This window comes from Artibeus jamaicensis, unplaced genomic scaffold (genome assembly GCF_021234435.1).
Source record: "Artibeus jamaicensis isolate MK-2021 breed Jamaican fruit bat unplaced genomic scaffold, CSHL_Jam_final contig_384, whole genome shotgun sequence".
Taxonomy (NCBI): Eukaryota; Metazoa; Chordata; class Mammalia; order Chiroptera; family Phyllostomidae; genus Artibeus; species Artibeus jamaicensis.
The window spans coordinates 8543378-8558442 of record NW_026521810.1 but is presented as its reverse complement, the minus strand read 5'-3'; the positions used below and the strand labels follow the sequence as shown (position 1 = coordinate 8558442).

Genomic DNA, 15065 nt, shown 5'->3' with positions numbered 1-15065 from the left:
AGATTAGGAAAAATATCCTGTTTACTATAGCAACACAAAAAATAAAGTACTTAAGAATAAATTTAACTAAAGAGATAAATAATTGGTACTGAAAGCTACAGGACACCAAAATTAAGGAAGACAGAAATAAATGGAACTATATACTATGTTCATGGATTGGAAGAATTAACATTATTAAAATGTCCATATTAGCCAAAGCAATCTATGCACTCAATGCAATTCCTATTAAAATATCAATGATGTCCAATGATGTATTTCAGAGGTATACAACAAATATTTCAAACATTTATATAGAACCATAAATAATCCCAAATAGCCTCAGCAATCTTGAGAAAGAAGAACAAAGTAGAAGAGGTCACAATACCTGGTACTAAACTATATTACAAGGCCATTGTAATCAAAACAGTCTGGTACTAGCATAAGAACAGACACATAAACCAATGGTACAGAATAGAGAGCCGATGATTATTTAATATTTGATGAAAGGGGGCAGGAGCACAAAATGCAGTAAAAATAGCCTCTTCACTAAATGGTGTTGGGAGAGCTGGGCGAGTACATGCAAAAAAAATGAAACTAGACCACTAACTTACACCACACAGAAAAATAAGCACAAGATTATTAAAAGACTTAAATATAAGTTGTGATACCCTAAAAGTCCTAGAAGAGAACATAGGTGGGAAAATCTCAAGTATCCCATGCAACAATATTTTCACTGATATGTCCCCTAGGACAAGGGATATAAAGGAAAAAATAAACAAATGGGACGATATCAAATTAAAAAGCTTCTGCACAACTAAAGAAAACATAAAAAAATGAAAAACGAACTAACCGTATGGGAAAACATAATTGCTGATGATACCTTGGACAAGGGTTTGATATCCAAATATATAAAGAACTCACATGACTCCATACCAGGAAGACAAACAATCCAATTTAAAAAATGGCCAAAGGACTTGAACAGACATTTCTCCAAGGAAGAAATTCAGAGAGTCCATAGACACATGAAAAAAATGTTCAACATCACTAAGCATTATTTGAGATTCAGATTAAAACCACAATGAGATACTACTTCACACTGGTCAGAATGGCCATTATAAACGAATCAACAAACAAGTGCTGGTGAGGGCATGGAGAAAAGGGGACCTCTATGCACTCTTGGTGGGAATGCAGACTTGAGCAGCCACTGTGGAAAACAGTATGGAATTTCATCCAAAAAACTAAAAATGGAACTGCCTTTTGATCCAATGATCTCACTGCTTGGATTATACCCTAAGAATCCTGAATCCCTAATTCAAAACCTATGCACCCCAATGTTCATAGCAGCATTATTCACATTAACCAAGTGCTGAGAACAGCCTAAGTGCCCATCGGTAAGTGAGTAGATCCAAATCTGTGGTGCAAATACACAATGGGATACTATGCAGCAGAAAGAAAGAAGGAAATCTTACCCTTCGCATTAGTATGGATGGAACTGGAGAGCATCATACTATGTAAAATAAGCCAGGCCATGAAAGACAAATACCATATGATGTCACCTATAAGTGGAACCTAATGAACAAAATAGAATCAGAGGCATGGAAATAAGGAACAAACTGACAGTGACTGGAGGTGTGGAGGAAAGGGGATAATGGGGGAAAGGAGGGGAAGGGTATAATCACAGAACATGTGCAAGGGACCCATGGACATGGACAACAAGGTGCAGACTGACTATAGGAGTGGGGGTGGGTGGGGCAGGGGAAAGCATGGGAAAAACTGGGACAACTGCAATAGAACTACAATAAAATAAGATAAATAATGTAGTTCTCTACTATCTTGTACCTGAATGAACCTTACTTTCTACCTAGAGTTTAATACTAAATAGTTTTATTTGAATTCTCTCATGAATTTCTTGGACTTCATGTGCCTTGTCTGTCTACACAACAGAAACAGTTTGTACACTGTATCTGAAACACTCTCCAGCTAACAAAGAGTTAAAAGAGTTATGGCCCATCCCGGTCCTAGTTCTGCTATGGCTTCTAAACTATAGTGATAGAGTGCACTGTTCATGTAAAATGACAGGGTTCCCACTACCTCCAAATAAGCCATTCTGAAAAGCCAGAAAGAACCTCCTAATGCAATTCCTCCTGAAGATTTTATGACTGAAAAAAGTTACACTTGAGCTAGTAGGCTGCAGTCATGGCCCCATTGACAACTACTCACCATCAAAAGCAACAAAAAGAAAAGATTAGCTTCCTATGTGTACTCTGCATTTAGGTCATATGTCACCTACAAGAAGCCTTCCCTGCCCCAAGAATCTGAATGATAACCCAACCCGATCTTCTGTCCTAGGACCTTAGGCTTGTGGCTTCATTTCTTACCCACCTCTCACTCATCTTTGAGCATACCGTGGTTAGATACGAGTTGCCTCTGCACATCATAGGCACTCAGAAAATGTTTGTGGAAGGGACAGTCACCACACAGCAGAAACAGAATATAGTATGAAGTCACAGACAGAACTTCTTATCTAAGCACTCACCCATTTCCACTGAGTGTGTGAACTAAAGGCCCAGAGAAGGCAAAGTGAGAAACTTCAAGAGTAGAGAGGAAATAAAAATGGAGTAATAGAAAAGGAGATTATTGATGGGAAAGAGAAAAAGAAACATGAGGAGGGACCCCCCAAACCCCTGAAATTTATTTATAAAAAATTGTGTATTTATTCATATATGTTTAAACATCAGTCACCTTAAAAATACTCTCCATTTGATGCCATACACCTATCGGGATGTTTTTTCCACCGCTCATAACAGTTTTTGATGCCTTTTAGTGTTTCTGCTATTTTTTGTTTCACCTCTTCCACATCAGCAAAACGTTTCCCTTGGAGGACTGCCAGGGTCCAGCCTCGGCAGGGTTCAGGTTCCCCGAAGGATGGACGGCCCAGGCAACGAATGACGAGTCAGACAACCGATTGGATGCTGGAGAACAGCCAGCCTCTGTGGGTCTGACCAAACTCTCAGAGTTTGATTTAGGCTTTATTTTTATAGAGATTGTTATATAACATTAAAGGAACAGGTGCATGGCATGATCAGTTAAGCAGAAAAAACCAGTACAGAAGTAAACTAGGAAAAGTATGATAATTTTCATCATTTCAGTTATGTCAAACAAAAGTTGTCTGGACCAGGAGAACCATTAATCAGACAATTTGAAATAGCTCTATGTACAGAGTTTGAATGTCTTATTGTTTATTAAAGTTCTTAGAATTTGACATGGGGCAAAAGGGTACGCTAGACCGAGCAGAGGTTAGGAAATTCATTATAAGGCCTTTGTGATGTCTAACTTAGCTATCTATCTTTTTGTCTAAAATGCTTTTTTATGTAATATGGACTGTAAGTCCTTGGTAATTGTTTCTACATGCTTAGTTTGTAGTAGCTAACCAGCTTCTCTGGTTTCTTTGCCTGTCTATTTCTGATTAATACATATTCCTGTCCAAGGTAGAGGAGGAGCTGTTACTCCATCAACTTTTAGATATTCAGGGGCTACTTCATTAGCAGGGACTTTGTTCTCTGGCCAATGGAATCATTCTGTACAACTTCATTGGAATTATGCATATCATTGGACCTGAAATGCAGGTGTCTAAAAATCCCACCACCTATTAATCGCAAAGGCAAACATGCAAGGGAGAGATAGAGAGGAACCCAGCCACAGTTGCCTCTGCTGTGCAGGTGCATCTCATCCGTCCCAACTGTGTCAAGGGACAACTGTTGGTCGGCTCCTGACAGAGGACTTTTTTTCATCTGGGGAAACAAGAGTTGCTCAGGGCAGGATCGAGTGATAGGAAGGGTAGGGCACAGGGGTAATGCCATGTTTGGTCAAAAACTGCTAACCAAGCTTGCTGATAGGTGCATTCATATCACCTATCATGAAATGGACAAATGTGTTAAAAGACCCTCCCCTCCTAAAAAAAATCGCCAAAGCTGAGTGCAGCCTCTCACAACAATACCAGCTGGTATGCTGATATAGATCGGTTCCTAGAACACTCACTTGGTGGGGGTAGCCCATACTACAAGAGGCCCACTCTCCAGAAGATAATTCTGGTTTTGGGGGATCCTCTCTGGTAGATTGGACTCAGTGGGGTTTGGAATGAGTGCCTTTGATAGCTTAAAACAAATACCATAGACTTGGTTGGAAAATCCAGGACTGTGTAACCTGCAAAGTTAAGATATACAATCAACCAATTCTTAACTCATTCTTTGAGGCTTATATTCCAGGTCATTCCCATTTCTAGACAAAAAACTGAAATCCAGACTTTCCTGAACTAAAATGTGAATTGTTTGTGACAAGTGCACTGTGCTACCATATTTCTTAAAAAACCTGCCTCTCTGCTGTCAGATAGAGTAGCAAAAAACTATCAGAAAGGCCCCCCCAAAAAGGCAGTTGGTTTTTTTCTGCCGCTTTTATCTTAAATGGTGGGTTTGGCCACTAATCAGAATCCAGAGGGAATTCTTGCTGTCTTCCCGAATAATCCCATTGAGTCTGTGTTTGATGCTAGTCCTTCCGGGCTTTCCTTTCTCCTCTGACATATGTTTATAGAATGTTTGTGAATGCTTTCATTTCCTTCCCACACTGAGAGAGAAAAAAATAGTCAGCTTGAGAAACATACATGTGAAGTCTGTCCGGGAAAAGCTATTATTAATATAATGAGAACAGTTTGCAGGACATCAATGTAACTGGGCAGCCAAGGAGAGTGGACTGGAATGTGCATGCATGAATAATAACTGACTGTACTAGTCAGTGGGGGCAGTAGACACTATTGAGTAAGCATGTGTACTGTGTGGCCCTTGCATTTAAAATGACTGAGGGAGTAGAGCAATGAATCTGCACCAATTTTGCATGAAGCTTGAACATGTCTCTGAGGAAACTATTTGGATGATTCAGAAGGCGACAGAAGTGGGCAACTGGTGACTGGCAGCTTCATTTACCAGTTGAAGATTTGGCACCCTGTGACTTCTGGCTTTTCCCAAAGCTAAAGTCACCTTTGAAAGGGAAGAGATTTCAGACTGTCAATTAGATTCAGGCAAATATGACAAGGCAGCTGATGGCAACTGGGAGAACTGTGTGAGGTCCCAATGTGCCTACTTTGAAGGACTGAGGCATCATTGTCCTTTGTACAATATTTCTTATATCTTGTATCTTCTTCAATAAATATCTATATTTTCATATTACATGGCTTGATACCTTCTTGACAGGATGAATATTAAAATATTCATCACTCAACAAAAAGTTTATCAGTTCCTGAAGGTGGGAGCAGAGAGGTGGTATAGCAGATGGTGTAGAAACTGACATCAAACAGCTCTAGATTTGAATTCTGGTTGGATCATTTACTACCTGCTTATATTACTACTTGTATTTGCATAACTAAACCTCACTTTCTTCCTCGGTAAAATAGGGATAGTAGCTACCTGTGCTGTCAGGTCTTCGGCCAATCCTGTGTATGTGGCTTGGTGGCTTCTCCAGCATTGTCAAATGGCAGTGCTTTCTTCATCTACAAGAAGGAGTTTGCTTGTCTGTCATTAAGAGCGCTGTATGATAAGGTCTAGAGTTGTCCATCCATAAGAAGTATTTTAGGCAATATATATCAAACAATGGATCAAAGGTTGTATCCTGGAATGGTCTCAGTTTTTATTGCTTACATCTGCTCATGAAATCCATTGCCAGCATGCTACTAGGAAATGTCTTTGTCATCAAATACAGGAAATTTGACTCAAAGCAGGCACTCAAAGCAGACAGAAATTTGACTCTCAGGCACTCAAAGCATGACATTATCATTCAATGTCATGACTGTCATGCCTAAGTATGTTCATAGTACTACTGAATAGTGGATAAACCCCTTTTTGTTTGCTCCCCTAAATTGGAGGGGAATCATAGAAGAGGGGGAATCATGTATCTCTTTCTGAACCTTTAAAACAGTTTGACAGTTATGGAGAGAGAACTCACCATAGGACAGCTGAGAAACCCATGGACATCACAGCTGACCATTAATTACTTCAATTTGAGACAAAAATAAAGGAATTTTGCTCGAAAAAACCCACATTCTGATTGATGCTTGTCTTTCAAAGTTTTGAATCTTTGAATTACTGTTTTTTAAAAAGAACCTATTTATTACTTTAGGAGCTTGGTAGGAGCAAGGATGTTTTGTTGATCTTGAGCCCCTGATTTCCTATAAATATTAATTTGCAAGGTGGTTACAAGGATTATCATAGTGGTTAAAAAAACACATTTCTGGTGTTCAAAGTCACACACCAGCTATGTGACTTAAAACAAACTCTCTGAGCTCGAGTTTCCTCATGAAAAATGGGAATTAAACGTGATAACACAGTTGAACTCTTAGCATGTTGCCTGGTATGTGGTAAGTACCCAAAGATGTACCCAATGGTAGTTACTTGTTTTTTTAAATCCAACTTTTTAATTGAATTTATTAACGCAAGTCATAGTACCTATGGATACTAAGAAAACCGGGTCAGACCACTCAGGCTTTCTATAAATGATTATCTATTTGGTTCTGAAGTTGATCTCAAAATATGGGAAATGGTGATAGATTAAGGTCACGGGGCTCAGGGGAAAGGAGCAGAACAGTGTGGTGTAGTGGAAAAGTCACAGACTTTAGCACTTAAACGACCTGCATTTAAAGTCTAGTTATATTTCTTGTTCCTAGTCGCTTAAGCCAGTCTTTGTCCCTGGGTACCCGGCTCCTCATCTGTAAATTGGGGAAAACTCTAAGGCCGGAGGTATCGTAACCATCAGAGACAGTCAGGGAGGTGCCTAGAACTGCAGGCCTCAGAAGCTTTTTGGATTAGGGAGGAATCCGCCCCTGAGACCTGTCACCAGGACGCTAAACGAGCAGGAAGTCCGGGGAAACGCACCCACGGTGGTGGGCAGCCCAGAGTGGCCAGGCTGTGCACCAAGACGAAGGCCGAGGGCTTGAGAGGCCTTTTGTTGGCCGTCTAGACTGCCTTTGCACGTGCCAGGAGGATTAAAGCTATTTGTTGCGGTGCCGCCGCCGCGATGGGCCTCCGTGATGGCAGGCGGCGGGACAGCCGGCCTGACGTCAGGTAGAAGCCAAGCTCCTTCGGTCTACGACCAGACAAGTGGATCCCGCTACAGACCCAGCCGCTACATAGAAAGAAGGGGCAGGAAAATGCAGATCTCACGAGAATTATATAGGCTACGAGACCGCGCCCCTAAATGACAGCCGGGTGGGCCACTGACGGGAGCGGCTCGGCCACGTGGGGGCGCCCAGTGGACGGCGCGAAGCCCCGGCGGCCAATGGCTGGCGGGGTCGCGGGCGGGGCGGCCAGCACTCCGGAGGCGGGGGCGGAGTCTCGGCGGGGAGGCGGGGTGCCTGGCGGCGGCAACAGCAGCAGCAACAGCAGTTGCAGCAGCAGTAGCGGCTGAGGTAAGACTGATGAGGGTGAAGGGTACTCACGGCGACTGACCGCGGGAAGTTGTCGGCCTGGAGGTGGTGGCGCAAGGGCGGCTGTGCCGAGAGGTACAGAGTTGAGGGGTGGCACCTACTGCCGGCCTCTCAGGCACAGGGTCGCCGGGGATCCACCTGCTGGTAACGGAGCCACCCGCGCCACGGCCAGGCCAGGAGTTCGCGCGCCGCCGCGGGCTGCTGCTCCGGTAGTCCGGGCGCTGGCCGGGCCCGGGCGTGGGCCGGGTGCCTTGGTCGCTGTGTCAGCCCCCTATAGTCATCAGTGCGGCCCCTCGGTGCCGGGAGCTCTCCAGTGGCTGGCCGGGCTCCTGGTGCGTTCCCGGCTCTGCCCTGCACGGCGGGGCTGGTCTACTTTGGGGCAAAGTGGCGGAGAGAGTGGGTTTGGGGGTGCGGAGGGGAAGTGAGAGTTGTTCGCTGATCGAGGGCCCCCGTCAGGCGTTTCCAGGGGGCCGAGGGCCGGGTGAGATAGGGGCGAGGCGGTCCCGGCCCAGAGGCAGGGGCTGCTCCTGCCTTGGTGAGGGAGCGTGCAGCCGCGGTAGCGAATTTTCCTACAAAGTGAAGACCTGGTAATGGTGTGGTGTCAAAGAGCAGCCCATTTCCCCACCACTTATGGAGGAAGCTGCACGTGGGACCCTTAGGTTGGGTCCGTGTGATTCCATTGAGTGTGCCAGGTGACAGCTCGAAGGCGTGTTTTATGAGCTGGCAGTCATACCCCTCTCGCGCCCGCTTTATTTCTCGCAGCGTATGTTCTCTGAAGCCCGGTCATTGCTTACAATCCGAATTGCGAAATATGAGCGGGCACAATGTATGTGTTTAATGGTTTCCATATATTTTGCTGTTGTACTTTTGCTGTTGGACGAATTCTGATATAAGATAATGACGTTGTTTGTTTGAATTTAGAACCTAAATTTAGAGTAAAATATTATGCGTTTTGTGTTTTATGTTTCCTTTTCTGATTATTTTACAAAATAGTGTACTAACAGGTATGGCATCGGTTTCTTTACTCTTACGTATAAATCCGAAAATGTACTGGACGATGAAATTATGTAAGATGTTTTAAGTAAAAATATTAATCCTTTCACAAATGTAAGATAAGTGAATTGTAACGTAATTGTGGTATATAAAGTTAGAAAGATTACATCTTGGATTTCATGATTGCCCCTTCCTCCCTCCCTCCCTCCCTCCCTCCCTCCCTCCCTTCCTTCCTTCCTTCCTTCCTTCCTTCCTTCCTTCCTTCCTTCCTTCCTTCCTTCCTTCCTTCCTTCCACTTTGTCTGTAGGATGGTGATTAAGGACTTTGTCAAATGTTCAGCAGAAATATTATGAGCAATGGGACAGAGCTGTCCAGAGAACAAATTAAAATAACCTGTTACCTAATAATAAAAACATAGGACAGTAGCCCTTAAAAATCTCTTAATAAAATATTTTTTTTCAGTGTGAGATCTAGAGTTGAAAGTTTCATTCATTTTTATCAGGATGGAGAAGATGACTAGGAATTTTAGCCACTACCTTTTTCGTTAAAGATTCAAAAGTGTAAAGTGATAGACTCAGAATAAGATTTTTGTGAACCTGGATACTTTAAAATATGGGTCACTTTGTCTCTTGAGTTAGTCAATCCAGAGGGCTTTTGGTTGTCCAGCCTAGCAATCGCCTCTCCTGGTTTAAGGGCCCAGAGATCAATTAAAAAAAAAAAAAAAAGACTAGAGATCATTAGTTTTACTCTTGTCCTGAGCCTTCACTTATACTGTGCAGTTAAACTTCATTATTTTGGAAACCTTGATTTAAAATGTATGACTACATTCTTCCTGAGTAAAATGCTGCTTTAGTTCTCTTGAAGAATTTTAGGTCTTATTTGTTAGTAGAATTCATTATAAGTGCAATATCTTCTTTAAACCAGGGCTTAATAAGTTCTTCTGTTTAATATTTCTTATATTTTTCAATATATCTGTAGTTTGCTTTTAGAATTCATTCACTTTTAATTGTCTCTGCCCATTTATACTGGCTTTTATCATAATGGGCTTTATTTTGATAAAACTATTTTAAAATATCCTTAATTTTATGATTTGCTATTTCTTTACTTACCCGTGATTATTAATTTAATGTTTAATCTAACCCATATACTTTTAGATCTTTTACTAGAACAAAACAGCAACAGAAAGTCATACAATTTTTATGTTGGGTTGGCCAAAAAGTCCATTTAGTATTTCTGTAAAATAAAAGACACATTTTTCATTTTCACCAATAAATTTATTGATTTGGATATTTTGAGTATGTCAGTATCTCCTGCTATTGGCTTCTAGTGGGTAGAAGCCAGGGGTGCTCCTAGATACCTTCCAACGCATAAGACAGCCCCACAGCAAGAAATTATTCGGGCAAAGTGTCAGTAGTACCAGGAAAGTTTGCAAACCACTTTTGACATGTTTAATGAGTCACAGCACCTTCTCCATACACTGCATGTCTTTTTTTTTTTTTGCATTTCAGTTGTGTTTTTACGTTTCTTGAAATAATAAAACATAATGCCAAAAATGTTGCATATCTTCTTTTATCTTTGCTGTTTAAATGACTGCACAAAAATTTACCAATTTTAATGTTTGTCTTAAATGCACACTGATATGAGAGCTGTCACAATACAGTCTAACAAAATTGTTTCAAATGGAGTTAAAGACAACTAAGTGCTACTAGAGCCATTACATGGAAAAAACGTAATGAACTTTTTGGCCATCCCAATATAATGTCATACCAGGGTTTATTTTTTATTTTTTATTTTTTTCAATAACAAGTTTTATTTAAACAATAAATATAGGACAGATATCATCTCAGAATATATGATACATATGATAGCATTTTAAATAGAAAAAGCATTAATGACTGAATAGATTGAAAATATCAAATACTTAAAGTCTTGAGTTCCTAGTGATAGCACTAATCACAAAACACATTGGTTTTCCTTGATTGTTACTAGGGCACTAATACAGTTTTTTTATTAGACTTTTTTTAGAGCTATCTTATTTTTTATTTTTTTTTAAATTTTTTTATTGATTATGCTGTTACAGTTGTTCTATTCCCCCTTTATTCCCCTCCACCCTACCCCCCCATCCCCACCATTACCCCCCCTTTAGTTTATGACCATGTGTCTCAAGTCCTTTAGATTCTATATTTCCCATGCTATTCTTGCCCCCCATCTATTTTCTATCTATTGTCTATGCTACTTATTTTCTGTACCTTCTCCCCCCTTCTCCTCCTCCCACTCCCCTGTTGCTAACCCTCCTTGAGATCTTCATTTCTATGTTTCCACTCCTGATCTAGCTGTCCTTTTAGTTTGCTTTCGTTTTAGGTGTGGTTGTTAATAACTGTGAGTTTGTTGTCCTTGCATGGTTCATGTTTCTTTAACTTCTTTTTCTTAGATAAGTCCCTTTAACATTTCATATAATAAGGGCTTGGTGATGATGAACTCCTTGAATTTGATCTTATCTGAGAAGCACTTTATCTGTCCTTCCATTCTAAATGAAAGTTTTGCTGGATAGAGCAATCTTGGTTGTAGGTCTTTAGATTTCATGACTTGGAATACCTCTTTCCAGCCCCTTCTTGCCTGTAAGGTCTCTTTTGAGAAATCCGCTGACAGTCTGATGGGGACTCCTTTGTAGGTGACTGTCCCCTTAGCTCTTGCTGCTTCTAGGATTCTCTCCTTCATTTTAATTTTGGCTAATGTAATTATGATGTGCCTTGGTGTGTTTCTTCTTGGGTCCAACTTCTTTGGTACTCTCTGAGCTTCCTGGATTTCCTGGAAGTCTATTTCCTTTGCCAGATTGGGGAAATTCTCCTTTATTATTTGTTCAGATAAGTTTTCCACTGGTGGCTGTGCCTTTCCCCCTTCTGGTACCCCTATAATTCGGATGTTGGAGCGTTTAAAGATGTCCTGGAGGTTCCTAAGACTCTCCTCATTTCTTTGAATTCTTGCTCCTTGACTCTTTTCTGTTTGGCCATTATTTGCTTTCTTCTGGTCCACGCCATTGATTTGAGTCCCAGTTTCCTTTTCATTGCCATTGGTGTCCTGTGCAATTCCATTCATTTCAATTAGTTTCGCCTTCATATATTTGTCTAATTTGTGGCTATAATCAACCAGTTCTGTGAGGATCCTGATGACCAGTGTTCTAAACTGTGCGTCTGAGAGTTTTGCTATTTCTTCATCGCTTAGATCTATGGGCTCTGGGGCTTTAAGAACTTGCGACATTTTTGGTCTGTTCTGGCCCTTTAAGTGTGAGAAGCGGTGCCTTGGACTCCCAGGTCGCTGGGTTGTGACGCTATATGTGGGGGCGTGGTCAGAGCGGGGAAATGGCGACCCCCTCTGCCGCTTCTTACAGCTGGGTGCGGCGGAGCAGTGCGTTAGGTGGTTCACCTGGGACGGGCCACTCAGAGTCGCTGGGTTATGACACTGCATGTGGAGGTGGGGTCAGAGCAGGGAAATGGCAGCGCCCTCCTGCTGGCCCGGTATAACCGCCCACTCCCTCGCCTATCCACCCGCGCACAAATGCGCGACCTCAGTCAACACGCAGCCCCGCTGCCCCGCCGTCTCCCCCGCGGTCTCTCACTAGGTCCGACCCTGCGCCTGGATTCCGCGGGCCTGAGTCCGTCTGGCCGAGTCCTCCTGTGCAACCCTGCTCCGCCAGCCGCTGGTTTCGCCCCTTACCGGTCAGGCTGAAGAATTTGTTGTTAACGGACTTCCGAAAAGTTCAATTTTCCGTGTTCTGGCTGTGTTTTCTGTTGCTAATATTTAGTTTTCTCTAATCTTGGTTGTGTGAGAAGGCATGGCACATCCACCTATGCCTCCATCTTGGCGGAACCATACCAGGGTTTAAATTCCAAGTTACATAGTTCACTGTTATCACTTCTTTTTTTTAATAATCAGAACTTATTATTGGGTGCTTAGTTATATAAGATTATTAGGCACTTTATGGAATTGAAAGTACAGAATTCACCATGAAGATTTTAAATTGTGAACAGTAGACATGGACATATTTGATGTTAACTTGTATTAACAATAGAAAATGAATAACTTGGGGTTTAGAAACCAGTGATAACTTGTGAGAATATCTTTTGAGTTCCTTGTTTTTAGATAGTAAGAGTAAGCAGGGAAGTGGCGCTGGGGAGTTCAGTGCTTCTAGAATATTATACCACAGAGTTGCTGGTGAAGGAAGATTATAGGCGTGCCTTAGGGTTGTGTATGCACATATTGTGTGTGTGTGGGGGGTGTTAGTCAAAGGCTATAGAAAAAGGAATTTGTTCAAGATTCTAAGTTTAAACTTTGAGATTTCTTATGAATTTTGCAGCTTATTTTGTAATTGTTCCATGTTTGTTATGGAGTATAAACATTTTTAAAATTCGCACTTAAACTGTTGGCTAAACTTAACACCTTATGAATATTCTTCATATAACCTGAGACTTGGGAGTATCCCTGGCACCACTCTCCCTGCTTGGGTGCAGGTGGATGAGTTTGAGAGGCAAAAAATCTGGTAGATAAGAGTTTAGACTTTGGAGTCATACAAATTAGGGTTCTCTTTGAGTTCATTTTTATTGTGTGTAAAATCAGGTTAATAATGCCTGCCTAATAGAATTCTGTGAGGATTTAAAACTTATACAACAGTGTGGTAGTTGCTGGGGAGCGGTGGGTATAAGGGGACTAAATAGTAGTGGGGAAAGTGCAATAAAGATTAAATTTAAAAATATATAATGGACCCAGCACATAGGAAACACTCAATGAGTTTAGCATCCGTATTACTAATAACGTGCTTTAGTGATCTTTCTTCACCAGTAGAGATTTCTAGTAATGTTCAGTTTTACAAAGTAGCTGAGATGCTAGTTTCAGAATTGTCTGCAAGTGGCTACTTTAATCAGCCATATTCTTCTATTGAGAGAATTGTCCCTTGGGCTTGGTAGACCTTTTTGGAGGTGCATTAACTCACCCCACTAGAGTGTAATTTAGCATATTGTGAAGTGCATCTTGGGGTCCTCTTGAGGCCACCAGTAATCAAAGTACATCTCAGAGTGCTTCATATGCCCCCAGGGAATGAGACCAGCCATGCTTAAAGTGAACTGAACAAGTGGCTGGTTATAGTTTTTTTGTTTGGTTTTATTTTTAATACAGTTAATATTTATTGAGAACCTATTATGTGCTAGGCACCTTTGCTCAAATACCTCTGAGAACTGCATTTCACTCCTTTTTTTTTCAGTAGTTTTATTAGATGGGTGGTGAGAAAGTGGTGGATCCTCAGTCATACAGTATTCTGGTTGGATAGCTGCATTTTAAAAATGCCTAAACCTTCCTAATTTGAGGGCAGGCATTAAATTTGCCTGAAGAGCAATGCCTAAAGTGACATACCTTGTCATGTAAGTAATGATGGAGCCAGATCCAGGTTTTTTGACCCTTGTATGTTGTAGTCAGTTTTCTTACATTTTTAAAAAACATTAACTGTTATTGTGCTATAGGAAAACTGAGAAGAGTGAAGATTATGTTACTCAGGAACCATTGTGTGATCATTAGAGTTCTCAGCTTGGAATCTGGCTTATTATATGTTTAATGAGCCCCACAACTTACCTCCTTACATACATAACCATAACTTTCTTTTCACAGACGAAACAAATGAGGAGGGAATATATGTAGTTTGATGCTTTTTTCCCCCGGAGGAGAAAAACCCTATAATCCTAGTATATTAAATGAGTGGTTTAGAGGTGGGAATAATCTTCATAGACATAGTTTGGCCCTGCCAAAAGTCTGCTTGTAACGGTGACTAATAAATGAAGAAACCAATATTTTGCGTTACTGAACAAGTTTTTCTTTCTTTTTTCCTCTTAGATAGGAAGAAAGCCTGAGATATCAACCTATGAAGACTGTGAAGACAATTCTGAATAGCAGTTGTGACTGGTGATGTTGTCAGACATATTCTGCAGAGCATCTGGAATGAACCTCTTTTATTGACTGTTTTCACTGGCCCAGAACCAGGGGCACTGGATTCACTTGACTTTGTTAACATATGAACCAGTGTGATGGTGAAATGAGATGAGGCTCCGAAATGGAACTGTAGCCACTATTTTAGCATTTATCACTTCGTTCCTTACTTTATCTTGGTATACTACATGGCAAAATGGGAAAGGTAAGGGAAATATCTCTAAAAATGCGCATGAAATGTACTAGACTTTTGTGCTTTGTTAATGGTACATAAATGCTTAGGTTAAATACCCCAACAGTCTACATTTTGCATCCTATCTGCTGGGGGCCTAGCAGTTTCTTTCTGACATAAAAATGAAGCAATATTCTTAGACAGAGGAGACAGAAGTTTTCATTTGAATGGGGTTAGTTTTTTTTTTGGTATCTTATCATTTGAACAGATACTGAACAGTGTTTTATATTATATATGACAGGCAAGTTGCATAATCAAGAGTTTTTGCACTTTATTTTTATTATTAAATATCATAAATGTTTAATAAACATCCTTTACTGGATGTTGTTCAAAATGCCTAAAAGGATCTAATCGGCGACTTCATGAAATTTACATGGTGATTACAGTAATGATTTGGTGCTATGTGGTTAATGATTTAAGCTG

At 41.1% G+C, this 15065-nt stretch overlaps 1 protein-coding gene across 4 annotated transcripts in view; it reads left to right on the top strand.

Annotated features, from left to right (window-relative positions):
• The first annotated feature begins 7363 nt into the window (after window positions 1-7363).
• MGAT4A (alpha-1,3-mannosyl-glycoprotein 4-beta-N-acetylglucosaminyltransferase A) overlaps window positions 7364-15065 on the top strand; it is a 125553-nt gene continuing 117851 nt past the window's right edge. For 2 of the 4 annotated variants that reach the window (XM_053664528.1, XM_053664529.1), the window contains exons 1-2: window positions 7757-7779; window positions 14318-14615. In XM_053664528.1, the coding sequence (XP_053520503.1) occupies window positions 14522-14615 (94 nt within the window). In that variant the 5' untranslated portion in view covers window positions 7757-7779; window positions 14318-14521. Of the gene's footprint in view, window positions 7430-7756; window positions 7780-14317; window positions 14616-15065 lie in introns of those variants that run through there. The other 2 variants (XM_037137183.2, XM_037137186.2) reach the window with 2 other exon arrangements.